The sequence below is a fragment of the Spermophilus citellus genome (assembly GCF_964194105.1).
Source record: "Spermophilus citellus genome assembly, chromosome: X".
NCBI lineage: Eukaryota > Metazoa > Chordata > Mammalia > Rodentia > Sciuridae > Spermophilus > Spermophilus citellus.
Window position 1 is genome coordinate 41,887,467 of NC_138190.1, and position 15,485 is coordinate 41,902,951.

Consider the following 15,485-nt stretch of genomic DNA (forward strand, 5'->3'; position numbering starts at 1 on the left):
TGTAGTATTTTATGCACAGTTTCACCGTCACATATCAAGGACATTGTGACCATTTTTCTGTTGGTACTGTCTATTAGGAAACCCCATGTGAAAACATTAAATAAAGTAAGAACGATTTGAAAGCAAAGCAAGAAAACTGCATCACTAGAGATTATAGTAAGTGGACTGATTTCTGCATGTGGCTCATAGAAAGCAGCCACATTATTTTATGGTCAGACTTTGAAAACCACAAGCAGTAATTCTCCTATAAAAGCTAGTGAAGAAGGATGAAGGAATTCTCATGTAAAAGCCCAATCTATAGTGACTGCGAACAACCAATAAAAAATAAAATTAAATTAAATTTTTAAAAAAGCCCAATCTATAATCACAGGCAATGTGAAAAAAGAATCTTAATCTGCCTCAGTTTTCTACTCTATGAAATGGGAATAATGAACTGTCGCTTGCCCCAATCATCACTGAGACCAACACGAACACACAATGTACTTTGGTGATATGGATACTATGAGACCATTTTCTATTAGAAGCAACCATGATAACTAGGTAGGCCAAACTGGCTTAGCCAGATAGAGCCATGATTGCTATTATAACTGACCCACTATGGATACTAAATGCATGTAAGTGCAAGTGATGTGCAAACACAGTTTTCTTTTGTAGAAGTAGGCAGATATGAAAAATCATTAAACACTAAACCATGAGTATCTCCCTTTTGTGAACTTTAAATTCAGGGTTGTCACCTGCTGGAACTTTCCTGAGTTCTCTCTCTTGGGCAAACTTCTGTTCTAGGCAAACTTCTATTCATCCTTTTTAACCTGTGGTTTTTATACTGAAAGGCTCACCCCAAATTCATTGCTTCCTCAGAAAGAGGCATCCATTACTTAAATGTTATTCCTAATTATTATCTATTGCCATGCAGTTTATTTCCATACTAGTAATTATCACACTGAGTAATTTACTATGTAATTTGTCTACAATTGGCCCTATGTATTCAAAGGTTTTCACATCTGTAGAATTCAGCTGAAGATTGAAAATATTTTTTAATAAACTGTGTCTTTACTAAATATATACACTATTTTGTCATTGTTCTCTAAAAAATACTACAAGTATTTTATAGCATTTACTTTTTGTGGTGTTTTTTCATTTTTGTTTTCTTGTGCTGCTGGGAATTGAACCCAGGGCCTTGTGATTGTGAGGCAAGCACTCCACCAACTGAACTATTTCCCCAGCCCTAGCATTTACTTTTTACCAGTTATGATAAGTAATCTAGAGATGATTTAAAAAATGAAGGAGGAGGGCTGTGGTTGTGGCTCAGTGGTAAAGCACTTGCCTACCACATGTGAGGCACTAGGTTAAATCCTTAGCACCACATACAAATAAATAAATAAAATAAAGGTATTGTGTCCATTTACAACTAACTAAAATATTTTTTAAAAAAAGAATACAGGAGAATGTGTATAGGTTCTATATAAACATTATGCCATTTTATCTAAGGGACTTGAGAATCCACAAATTTGGAGTCTGAGGATGTCCTGAAACCAATACCCACCCTGATACCAAGGAACAACTGTATTTACTCATTTATTATCTTCCCTCACAAGATCTAAGTTCAGATCAATATCTGTCTCAGTTCCACCACTGTATCCACAGTATCTACAATAGTGTTTCACTCACAATAGGTGCTCAAAAAACTATTTATTAAATAAATAGATGAAGGAGTTTTGTCCTTGCAGTGATAATAAGGTTAAGGTTAATTAAATTTTGTTTTCAGTACCAGGGATTGAAACCCAGGGTGCACTACCACTGAGCAACATCTCCAGACATTGTTTATTATTTTGGAACAAAGTCTTGCTAACTTGTCCAGTCTGGCCTCAAACTTGCAATCCTCCTGCCTCAATCTCCTGAGTTGCTGGGAACTAAGGTATGCACTACCATGTTCAGCTAATTCAACTTCTTAGCATGACATGCAAGATTCTGACTTAGTTATTTGAGCTTACATTCTGTCTTTTTATACCTCTGTATCTTATGCTTGTTGATATCTTTCTGCAAAACCTTACTTTTTGTCTGGCATGTTCTCCTTCCTACAAAACAACTAATCTTTCAAGTACCTGCTCCAATATACCCTTTTTTTGTGAAATTTCTGAACCACTGTAGGTACACAGATACACACAAGACATAATTTATAGAACTTATGCTATAGAATTATAGCAGTAAATAATAATGTAACAATGATATCTAAATTGTTTGAGATAGTATCTCACTATACAGCCCAGCTGGCCTCAGATTCCTGAGCTCAAGTGAAACTCCTGCCTCAGCCTCCCCAGTATGGGAACTACAGGAGTGCAACATCATGCCTGGATGATCCTTAATATTTAACTCTATGAGCATTTAACTCTATGCCACTTACAGTTATAAGTACTTTATAGGTATTATCTCATTTAATCCTAAAACAACCCTAAGAGGTAGGTACTATCATAAGTACTTTGTGTGGCTGTTTAGCTAGCTAGAATTAATTTAATGAAGGTAAGGATGATGTCAAAGCCCTACTAATTCCCAGAAACTAAAGTGTCTACAAAGTTGCATGCCCTTAAAACAAATTTGCTAAGTAATGAATTCTGACAGTACTTCCTTGTCTTCTGTCTTTGAGAATAGCAACACTGGTCAGTTAAAGTACCCGACAATAGTTTTAAAGTAATTCTACAAATTTAATCTTAAAGCTATAAAGTCCTTTCTAAAAGTACAAGAAGAAACACAGAAGTCCCCACTTTTGTGGGGATATGACTATATAAAAATTAAAATATTTGTAGATTTGTGAAAACAAAGTTATAAAATACAAACCAGAAACAGAAAAATATGTCCAACCTATATCAGAAAAAGAATTAGTAATAATAAAGACTCCAATAAATTAATAAGAAAAGATAATCAGACCATTAGAAAAACAGAAACATCATATGAACACGTGAAATCACATTAAACTCCATTAAATAAAAATTATTTTTAAATGGCGGGGCATGATGGTGCACACCTATAATCCCAGCAACACAGGAGGCTGAGGCAAGAGGATTATAAGTTGGAGGCCAGCCAAAAAAACCTTAAACAGTCTGGGGATATAGCTCAGAGGCAAAGCATCCCTAGGTTCAATCCCCAGTATCAAACAAAATAAAAGTATTTTAAATGAAGATTAAAATAATAATGGAAATTATTTATTTATCCTATCATATTATAAACTTTTAAAATGATATTCATTCAACACAGTGAGGTTGTCAGAGAAATAAAGCACTATTACATTCAAGTTGCAAAAATGCTGTTCATATGCTTAACAGATATGTATCTACAAGGTTGTTCATTGAAGTATTATTTGTAATAGCAAAACATGGTAAACAACTAAAATGTGCATTAACACAAGTTTAGTTAACTATAGTACAAGTTTAGTTAACTATAGTATAGTAAGTTTAGTTAAGTATAGTATAAGATTGTATACAATCATGGGAAAGTGGGTAACCAAACAACTTATTAGGAGAATTTTCACTTTGTAGATGTATTCTAGTTAATAAAAATCCAGTTACAAAATGGGAAAAGAAATTGAACACATACTTCATCAATGAATACCTAAGGCTGGTAAATAAGCACATGACATTGATATTAGCTATTATTAGCCATTAAAGAAATTAAATTGAAACCATGATTAACACTACATACTTCTTAGGACAGCTAAAATAAAAATTAGTGAAAATACCAAGAGCTGTAAAGGATGTGAAGCAAGTGGAACTGTCATGACTATAGCTAGTTCAGATGCAAAATGGTATAGGCAGTTTGGACAGTGGTTTGGCAGTTTCTTATAAAGTTAAACATACTAGCTCGGACATGTGTGCTAAGAAATGTGTTAAAACTCAGAGAACAGCATACCAGAAAGTAAATAAAGAAATTCCAGCTACTTGGGGGGTGGGGCTGAGGCAGGAGGATCCCTGGTGCAGGGTCAACCTGAATAACTTAGTGAGATCCTGTCTCAAAATAACATCAAAAGGTCTGGGGATGTAGCACATTGGCAGAATGCCTCTGGGTTCAATTCCCAGTATGTATGTATGGATGAATGGACAGATGGATAGAAGGAAGAAAGGTAAATATACATTTACCATATGACCCAGTGATCCTATTCCTGGGTATGCTATTCATTTAAAAAAGATAAATCTCTAAGGCATTAACTTGAGTAAAGAAGCTAGTCTCAAAAGGTGACATGTGATTTAATGTATATGACATTATCAAAAAGAAAGAATACAGGGACTGATCAGTGGTACCAGGGGCTAGAGAGGAGGGAGGTCTGACTGCAAGAATTCTTTATGGGGTTGAACCTGTCAGAGGTGGAGGTTACAAGAATCTAGGCATGTGTTAAAATGCAGAGCCCTGTGTGTCAGAAAGGAAATTTTACTGTACATAAATCTAAAGTAAATTTTAAAAAGAAATTATTGTCATCAGTAATGATAATACCTTCTATTTCTCGGTCTAAAGGAGGAACATCATCTCTCAAGGAGAAATCCATAGCTGTTCCTGGTATGTCCATCAAGTCTTCATCGCTGGAGCTGCTCTGGAAGCTACTAAAACTCCCCTGCTGAAAACCTCTGTTATCCATAGCTCCTATAAAGAAAGAAAAATAGGAGGCTTATAATAATGACATCTAAGTCCCCAACCCCTCCTTTTACAATTGTGGTAAACACACATAAAATATAACATCTGAATCATTTAAAGTATGCAATGCAGGAGCACTGAGTACATTTGCAATGCTGTGCAACCATCACTACTATCCATTTCTAGAACTTTTTCATCATTCTAAATAGAAACTCTGTACCCAGTAAACAATCACTCCCCATCCCTCAGTCCCTGGAAACTTCTATTGTACTTTCTGTGTCTATAGACTTGCTGACTCTGGATATTTCATATAATGGAATCATACAGTATGCAGCTTTCTGTGTCTTGTTTCTTTTACTTAGCATAATGTTTTCAAGGTTCATCCATGTTAGGGCATACATTTGACTAATTTTTGTGGCTGAATATTATTCAACTGTATGTATAGGCCCTATTTTATTTATCCATCGATTAGTTGAAGGACACTTGGGTAGTTTTCCCCTTTGAAGTTGCCACTTATCCTTTTTTTGGAGGGGGAGGTACCAGGGATTGAACTCAGGGGCACTCAACCACTGAGCCACATCCCCAGCCCTATTTTGTATTTTACTTAGAGACAGGTCTCACTGAGTTGCTTAGCACCTTGCTTTTGCCGAGGCTGGCTTTGAACTCGCGATCCTCCTACCTCAGCCTTCTGGGCCACTGGGATTACAGGCATGTGCCACTGCGCCCAGCTGAAGTTGCCACTTATTCTTATGCCTTCTTTTGTATATTTACTTTGACAATACAGAACTGTGAAGTACTTACTTAATATACTCAGTCACCCTCTAGTTATGTATCTCTAGACTATACTAAATACTAAGTGGGGGGGCAGGGTTGACAACCATTAAAATGAATATAAAACCAAATAAGAGCCTGTGTACAAATATAAATGGAGTTCACAAATAATTGAGATTAAAATCAGATACAGTATTGAGAAATGTACTGGTCATATTTTCTTTCTTAATATTTATTTTTTAGTTATAGTTGCACATAATACCTTTATTTTATTTATTTATTTTTATGGTGGTGAGGATCAAACCCAGGGCCTCACACATGCCAGACGAGTGTTCTACCGCTGAGCCACAACCCCAGCCCCAATACTATAAATTTTCTATCTCCCAAGTGCAAATTCCCAAATTGTAACTTTTACTAAAAAAAATAATCAGCATGCTGTTTAAAAGAAAGACAACATTATGCCCAACTATATGTAACCCTACCCTTTCCCCCATTAAAAAAAATGAAGTCTTAGTAAAAGATCAACAGTAAATTTCTACTGAATGAAATAAATAATACTTGTTTTGAGGTTTCCTGTTCTTTTATAAAACTTCTTTGTCAGGCATGGTGGCACACACCTGTAATTCCAGCTAATCAGGAGACTAAAGCAAGAGAATTCTGCATTCAAAGCTAGTCTTGGCAAAATAGCAAGATCTTGCCTCAAAAATAAATAAATAAATAAATAACTGGAAATGTAGTACAGGGGTAGAGTGCCCCTGGGTTCAATCCCCAGTATCAATCAATCAATAGAAATTTCTTGTTCTAGGTTGTTAGAATGATGCTTGATGAGTCTGGTAAGAAGAAAATTAGGATAACTTCAATAAAGGATAACTTCAATAAAAGACCTAAGAAAGTAGAATCAGAACAGATAAATATTTTAAACACTGAACACAAAAGAAGAACAACCAATATTTGCTAGGTACTTATCCATTTCCAGGCATTGGGCTATGTGCTTCAAGTAAATTCTTTCATTTAATTTCTCCATCATTTCTGTGTCTTTTTTTTTTTTGTGTGTGTGTGTGTGTGTGTGTGTGTGTGGTGCTGGGGATTGAACCCAGGGCCTTGTGCATGTGAGGCAAGCACTCTACCAACTGAGCTATATCCCCAGCCCTCTCCATCCTTTTTATGCTATGGCATTATAACTCTTTTTAAAAATATTTTTATTAGTTATAGATGGACACAATGCCTTTATTTTATTTATTTTTATGTGGTGCTGAGAATCGAATCCAGTGCCTCATACATGCTAGGCAAGTGCTCTATCACTGAGCCACAACCCCAGCCCACATTATAACTCAGCATTTCCAAGCTTCAGTTTCTTGTCTAAGTAATGCCCAGTTAAATTTTTCTGAAGTTGGGCTCCAAATCACATATTCAATTTCACAATACCTCCCTTGTGATAAGTGACCAGCCTGAGTTAAGTGAGTGACATTTAAGAACCATCTACTATGTATAAACAATGTGGGATACTGGGGCAGATAGAATAATGATGCTGTGTAGGCTGAGATGACTGGGAGGCAAAGATTTGGGAGTTAATAATGTTGAGGTGGTGGTTGAAACTAAGAGATCAAATACCCCAAGGGAAACTCTGTTTACTAGTGGATAAGTATGAATGCAAATAAAAGAAATGCATTCTCACTATTCTGCTATATGCACAAACAGTTTGAAATCTGTGCACATTGAACTAAATATGAGGTTATACTGGGACATTACTATGTTTTATGATATGCAGTGAGGTAGGGAAGGGAACAAAGCTACTTTAAGGTACTAATAATATATAAAATAATTAATCATAACACCCTTTTTGGTATTAGAGATTGAACCCAGGGGTTTCTACCACTAAGCTACATCCTCAGCCCCTTTTTGTTTTTGTATTGGGGACTGAATTCAGAGACACTCCACTACTGAGCCACACCCTCAGCCTCATTTTGTATTTTATTTAGAGACAGGGTCTCACTGAGTTGCTTAGCACCTCCTCACTTTTGCTGAGGATGGCTTTGAACTCACAATCCTCCTGCCTCAGCCTCCAGAGCCACTGGGATTACAGGGAGGCACCACCAGCCCAGCTGTTGTTTTATTTTGAAACAAGTTCTTGCTACATTGCTGAAGCTGGCTTCAAACTTGCAATCCTCCTGTCTTAGCTTCCCAAGTCACTGGGATTTCAGGTGTGTACCACTATGCTCAGCTGATTACAAAATCATTTCTTTGGCTACACAAACTTACTTTGCTGTGTGGATTAAATGGGTCATAGGATACTAATAATCCATGTTTTGCAAACTCTGCCAAGCTCCTTTATGCCTCACCAATTTATCCTTGCTGGGCTTTCCCCCCTCTATACTGCCTCCTTCACTCTCCTTCTCCTGAGAGGACCCCCTCCATAATGCTCTTACACAAAATTCTCTGCCTCAGCTTCTGCTTCTAGAAAGCCAGACAAAACAGGACTGTTAGAAATTTTTTTCCTATTACTTAAAAACACATAGGAAATCTTTACTCTGTCTTCACTCCTCCCACCCAGGAAAAAAAAATGTCTTTACTATTTAAGAAAAAATATTTTTTTCTGTGTTGATGTTAGTCAAACTGATATGACTGCATTCAAAAGCATCTTCACTTTGGACTTTAGGAGAACATGCTGTCTCATATAAGCTTATTTCCTTTTTAAAAAAATAGTGAAAATCTTTTTTTGGCTTTGCAAATAACTGTTCTCCATAGTGAATATTGCATTACTCAATGAGAACACAACTGGCAAACATTGCTGGGAAGTATTCAAATAGCATAACATTTGGATCTCCTAAGCAAGGTCAAGAACACTATACAGAATTGCCGACTTAAGGATTTATTTCACTTCCTAAGCTTGTTTTTTTCTTGGGACACCGTTCATAGGATTTGAGTAAAGTACACTATGCACATAAACTTATTACTATTTATTTTATTTACAAGAATGACTGTTAGCAGCACACAGGGCCATAGACATACACATATCTAACAACCACATATCCCAGGCTAACTGCTTAAAACATGACTTTTTCCTCTCAGAAACTCCTGGCTTCCTTTCTGAAAATGTAGTTCCTCAACTTTTAACTGTTTCCTTCTTCCTCCTCTTATTTTTACTATCATCATCATCATCATCATCATCACCATCTGCAATGCTAGGGATCAAATCCAGGCCTTGTGCATGCTAGGCAAAGGCTCTACTAAGGTACACTTCTAGCCCTCTGTCAATGTTTTGTACTCTTGCTTTGAACTTGACATGAGTGGATTCCTTCAAGCCATCATGATTTCTATGTTGAGTGCTTCTTTCTCACTTCCTAATTTCTGAACTGACATTTGGGGGGATACAAAATTTGGAATAATACTAAATTTCTGGAAAAGTGACAGAAGGAATACCTACATGAAATCGCTATCTGGAACAGATCCTATCTTTTCTTGAGGTTATAATGTTGACACTCTTGAATATAGGCTATTTATTTGTGGACAATCTCTCAATTTTGGTTTGTTTGATATTTACTCATGAGTAGATTCAGGTTATATATATCTTTGGCAAGAAGATCAGAGATCTTAGGAAAAGCTTTGTTCTCCTAATTGTTTCTTATCAGAGGGCACATGTTTTTTTTATTTGTCCCATTAATGGTATTTATTTGATAACTTGATATAAGTTGTGTCTAGCTGGGCCAGTGACACATGCCTATAATCTCAGCTACTTGGGAAGTTGAGGGAGCTGGATCACAAACTGAAGTACACTCTGGGTGACTTATCAAGACCCAGTCTTTAAAAAAAAAAAATTAAAAGCACTGCGGATACTCAGTGGTAGGGTACTTGCCTAGCATGCACAAGGTCCTGGGTCCAATCCCTAGTACTGCTCCCCCCACCAACAAAGTGGTATATTTCAAGCCTCTTCACTGTTAATATATTATTTGTCTCCTTATAAGAATGATTATTTTCTGATTAAGTACATTAATACTAGGCAAATAAACTATTTCTTATAAAACATTTTATTCATTCAATCTTTATATAGATATGTAGACTATTATTTTGTTCAATGGATTATAATTCATTGCTATTATTACATTCATGTTCAAATTTTCTAAAATTTAGCTAGTGGGAACCTCTTTCATATGCATTTATGTACCCTTTCGACACATTCCTATCGTGCTTTGACAATTCTCTTAATCTCTGTCAAAAAAGACATCCCAGACTCATCTTGTACTTTTGTGCTCCATTCCTAGAACCAGTAATTTCTTCAAAGAATCCTGAATCCTTTTACTTAAGAATGGTATTTTAGAAAGATATGGTATAAATATGTTCATTGTTATTGTGTGTTGCTGTTACCAAACTCTCTTAGTGGACATAGGTAGGAATACATATTTTCATTTATATTTCCACATCTATACCTATATATTGACCAAAATGCTTTCTGCATACTTACATTTTACATATATAAAATGTTTTTATATATTATACACACACACACATAGTATACCATAAGTACTCACTTATACCTCTAATTTCTATTAAACATGATAGGGCTCAACCTAGGTTTTTTTTTCCCTTTCTATTTTTGTACCTTTTTTCAACTGACAATGAAAAATATAGATCCTATCACCCCAATTTCTTTTTTTCTTTCTTGAACAATGTCCCTGCATATAATCAATCTCCCATCTCTTTCCCACCTATTTCCCTACATGGGTGTTCTCATACTTGTCAGGTTCTCACTCACAAAACAGTCACTGTCTCATGTAGGTGCCTTCTTTATCCTTTATCCTGCTCAGGTTCTGACACTAAAGAGGGCCCCGTGTGATGTCCTGACACCATCTTTAATATATTTAAACTCCAACACCCCGAACTAACACCCTTCTGAGTTTGTGCCCTTCTTCACTTGGACTCTGACTCCCTATTCTGACCACCCACATGCACAGCTGTCCCTTTTGAACACCAAATAAACAGACAAATAATTTTTAAAAGATGAGCAAAAATAGCCTCTCCCCTTAACTCTGGATCTTAGTCTTAATTGACTAAGATAAAAGATGCTTCCCAGCTTTAATCTTATTTACTTGTTTTATCCTTTAAGAAAACCTTCTACAGGTTGACCATCCCTAATCTGAATACCTGAAATCTTATAAATGCTCCAAAATCTCAAAGTTTCTGAGTGTCAACATGACATCACAAGTGGAAAATGGCACATGTGACCTCCTATAATGGATCACTGTCAAAATGAAAGCACACTAAAAATACTATACAAAATTACCTTCATGTTATGTGTATAATGTATACATGAAAAAATTAATTTCATATTTAGACTTGGGTCCCATCCCCAATATATCTCATTATGTATATGCAATATTCCCAAATTTGAAAAATTCTGAAATCTGAAACACTTCTGGTCACAGCATATTGGATAAAGCATACTTGACCTGTATCTCTAGCTCTTATTGCTCCCTTAAACTCCAGTCCTAAATTTCCAGGAATTCCATTTGACATCTTTGTTGCTACTTCAAACTTATCAGGAGGAAAATTAAAAAAAAAAAACAATGGAAACAATATTAACCTAAACACAAAACATAAATAAGACATGTTCCATGACCTCAACCCCATGACAACTTTCCTTTTTAAATGCAGGTGGCATCAACATCAGTATTTTCAAAAATGCTCATCTGGTTTTAGGGTTCACTACATTCAACAAATCTACAAAAAGCACCCAATCTCTTCAGGAGGCACTCCAGGTGACTAGAAAGCTTATCTGAAAACCACCACCATTTTAGTTGATGAGAAAAACCGAGGCTAACAGAGTAACACACTCAAGAAGTTTTCTTTTAGTGTAAATTTATTAAATGCTCATGAGTTTCATACAGTGAGTAGAACTGAAAGAAAGCAAGAAAGTTTGTAAGGCAATGCAGAGTCCCTTCCCCCTTTCCCTATTGGTTATGTATTTCATTCAGGAAGTGATTTAATATACATGGTTCCAGCAACTCTATATTAGCCACACAAATCATAGGGAGAAAAAAGTATGGGAAATCCAAAAATAATTTATGTTTGGCTTTGGAATGTGTCCTGTAGTCATAGTTTCAAATGGGTGTACCTATTGTTCTGGGAATTCATTAAAACAAAATAATGATGCTACAAGAGAAGATCTAACAAAGGAGAAACTGGAAAACTTCTCATTTTTCCCATAGGGACCTTGAAAACTCCTTCCTGTAACCCACTGACATGGAACAATCAAGCTAAACTGAACAGCCTCATTTCAAACATTTCCTGAAGCAGCTCTCTGGTTCACTGTTTGGGTTATAAAGTGTTTCCTTAATAAATACATTGAAAGGAAGGGTCAACAAAAGAAAGTTAGAAGCAGTGAGTAAATCAAGCAAAACAGATGCTAGGGATAGGAAATAAATTCAATCAGTAAAAGTGAAAGTGGCATTTGTGCACAGATAATTCATTCAGATAGTGTTTAGTTTTACTTTACAGATGTAAAGATGTTCATGAAAAATTAAAGCAGTATAATTAGGAAACAACTGAAAGTTCCTTAAACTTGAGTTTTGATCACAAGTCCAGCTGAACTCCAGGCCCAGTGCTTTTTCCATAACACCTTGGGGCTTCGCTATGACATATCAATCCAAAGAATGGCATATCTGTCCAGGGATGGTGGCACACACCTATAATCCCAGCAATTTGGGAGGCTGAGGCAGGAGGATTGCAAATTTGAGGCCAGTCTCAGCAACTTAGTGAGATCCTGTCTCAAAATAAAAATAAAAAAGGGCTCTGGATGTAACTCAGTCGTTAAGCATTTATGGATTCAATCCCCAGTACCAAAAAAAAAAAAAAAAGAGGAAGAAAAGAATGGCACATCTGGAATAAATCAAACTTCCAGATAGCACAAGCCTGAGGTCAGCCAGAATTTGGAGTAGGCAAGGAACAATGAAAGGGAATTTAGTTATTGGCCCAACTAGAGAACATGGAGGGCTAAGTAGGAAAGCAATCAAGGGGAAATGCTGAATAGTTGACATTTGTGTTACAAAGCTGACAAATGCCCTTTGTCACTTTCTCAATTAAAATTATAAGCTATTTCCTCACTGCCTACAGGGTCAAGTTTAAATTTCTTTGCATCACATATTCAGGTCCTATCAAATCTAGATCCTATCTACCCAGAAAGACTTATCTCCTACCACATATTTGTTATATCCCCCCATAGGTCATGAAGGATCTCTGTATCTCTGGATGTCCTATTGCTAAATCAACCAACCACAGATTTAAAGTATTTGGAAAAAAATGGCTCTGTACTACAATGACAGCCTTTAAATTCTTGACATTATTCCCTACACGATGCAGAATAACAACTATTTCTATAACACTTACAATGTATTAAATATGATTAATAATCTAGAAATAATACAGTGGGAACAGGAAGATGGGTGTAGGTTCTATGCAAATACTATGACATTTTATATAAGGGAACTGAGCATCCATAGATTTTGGGATCTGTAAGAGGTCCCAGAGAGAACATCCCCCACTGATATGGAGGAATGGCTGTAATTTTAGGTCTCTATGCCTTTATACAGGCCAGATGCTATATATGGAATCCCACCCATCCCCACTTCTGTTCTCCTTCCAGTCTGATGAAATCATATTCAGTCCATCTAGGGCCAGTTCAAATAGGCTTTTCCCTCAATACACCCTTTGTTCAGACATCTATGTTGACTGCATAATCTCTTTCACTTGAGCCTTGTGATTACACAGTGTCCTTCTCATTTCTGTTGTTCCAGCAACTCCTGTGTTGTCTCAGAGTAGGTATTCATTAAGTGCTCACTGAGGAGAATTCCAGTAGAGGAAGAAGAGTTAAGAGCTAATCAACTTATTTATATGGCTGACACTCAATAAATTTATACCTTTCATTATGAGGGGAGGGAACTGAGGATACAAAAGGAGTTTATTGCCCTGTCCCCAACTTTCAAGGAATTTATGGTCTAGAAGAGGAAAGAGTCTTCACTTAATGCAGGGACACAACAGGTATGTGTTCAATGGTTAGAATAAAAGTGCAGTTGGTATTCAGGAAATGGAAAAGAGAATATACGCTAGAGAAGATCTGATGGAGCAGAGAGGGTATTCCAGGCCCAGTGTCAGCTTTTTCACTTCTATGACTTAAAGACCCAACTAGAACAACTGTAAGGGGGAAAAGTTTACTTAAGGGCTCACTGTTTCAGAGGTCTCAATCCATAGACAGCCAGCTCCATTCCTCAGGGACTCCAGAAGGGGCTGAACATCATGGCAGAAGAGTATGGCAAAGGGAACCAGCTCACATGGTGATCAGAAAACAGGGAGAGACTTCCTCTCCAGATACAAAATATATACCCCATAGCCACGCCCCCAATGAACCACTTCCTCCAACCACACCTCACCTGCCTCTAGTTATCACTCAGTTAATCCCATCAGGGATCAATTCACTGATTAAGTATATAATCCAATCATTTCTCCTCCAAACCTTGCATCGTCTCACATGTGAGCTTTTGGAAGACACCACATCTAAACCATAACACCCAGGAAACAAAATGGCCAAAGACTTAAAGATGAGAATGAGGCTGGCATTTGTGCCTGACTAGAGGACAGTAATCTTGTGCGCTACTGCATAGTGGTGGGTCATGAAGGACCTGGAAAACCAGTGGAGTTACTATAGTTTTTGAGAACAAACACAATAAAAAACTGACACTGGGGCTGGGGCTGGGATTGTAGCTCAGCAGTAGAGCACTCACCTAGCACAGGTGGGACCCGGGTTCTATCCTCAGCACCACATAAAAATAAATAATTGTGTTGTGTCCATCTACACCTAATAAGTAAATATTTTTTAAAAACTGAGGCTGTAGCTCAGTGGTAAGAGAGCTTGTCTAGCATGTGTGAGGCATTGGGTTCAATCCACAGCACCACATAAATAAAAATATAAGTATTATGTCCATCTACAACTAAAAACAGTATATATTTTTTAAAAACCTATTTTAGGAGGTAAGTGTGGCAGCAGTAGGGTGGAATAAAGAGAGTAGAAAAGGGCAGGGAAAAGTTTTGTTACTTCCAATTTCAATGCAGGTGATTTCAATGGAAGAGGAGCAACACAAGGAGGAACACACATTCCCACCAGTAGGTAGTAAGATAAAGGCAAGAGCCTACTTGTAAGCCTCCTGGGATGCTGGGATTACAGGCGTGTATCACTGCACCCAGCCCTAAACAGCTCTTATATACAGAGATTTTTATCTATACTTAATTACTGCATTTGATATTAAAATTTTGACATATTTAATGATATGTTTATTCACTTATTTCAATGTAATAGAAATGGGGTTATATCTCAGTGGTAGAGTGTGGGCAGGGTCCATGTTTCCATCTTAAGCACCATTAAATAAATAAATAAAACAATGAATAAATAACACTAAATAAATAACAATATTAAACCCACTATGTTAGCATTAATATTTTTTAAAAATAACTACATTTTCCAAAATAAAAATGAGAAAACATTTTGCAAATATCTTTAATGTTTGGCTAAATAGAGGACAGCTGGATTCTGCTTCTATTTATTCTCTTGGCTTTCAGAGCAATGCATCATCACTCATCATGTATCCTCTAAAAATTCAACTATATTTGTAAGAAAATGAGTAGAAAATACAAATTATATTTTAATATTAATATGAAAATAATTTTGACCCTACAGCCCCCTCCCAGAAAAAGATCTCAGGAACCCACAGACCACATGATAAGAATTGCTTAAGCACAGAAAAAACTTATCTTAGAGAAATTGTACTTGGACAATACCCATGATTGATGAGAAGGGAAAAGAGGACATACCAGTCAGAGTTTGATAGCTGGGAAAGTGAAGCTGATGACAAACTAATACCTTTGCAATTTTTTCCCAAAGGAGTAATAGCGTTGATATATAAAGTGATTGTTTAAATCATTATAATTGAATTCCAACAGATGATTAGCTAAAACTAATATCTTCAAAATAGCCACATTCTCTCACTTGTCGAAGATAGAAAGAAAAAGGGCAGGGGGAAGGAATCATAAGAAAATAGAAGGGATACCAGTAC

At 36.4% G+C, this 15,485-nt stretch overlaps 1 protein-coding gene across 5 annotated transcripts in view; it reads right to left on the reverse strand.

Annotated features, from left to right (window-relative positions):
• The window catches only part of CLCN5 (chloride voltage-gated channel 5), a 168,601-nt gene that overhangs the window by 45,053 nt on the left and 108,063 nt on the right, over positions 1 to 15,485 (reverse strand). For all 5 annotated transcript variants that reach the window (XM_081276762.1, XM_081276763.1, XM_081276760.1 and 2 more), the window contains one exon: positions 4,480 to 4,626. In XM_081276762.1, coding sequence (XP_081132888.1) covers positions 4,480 to 4,626 — 147 coding nt within the window. The remainder of the gene's footprint in view (positions 1 to 4,479; positions 4,627 to 15,485) is intronic.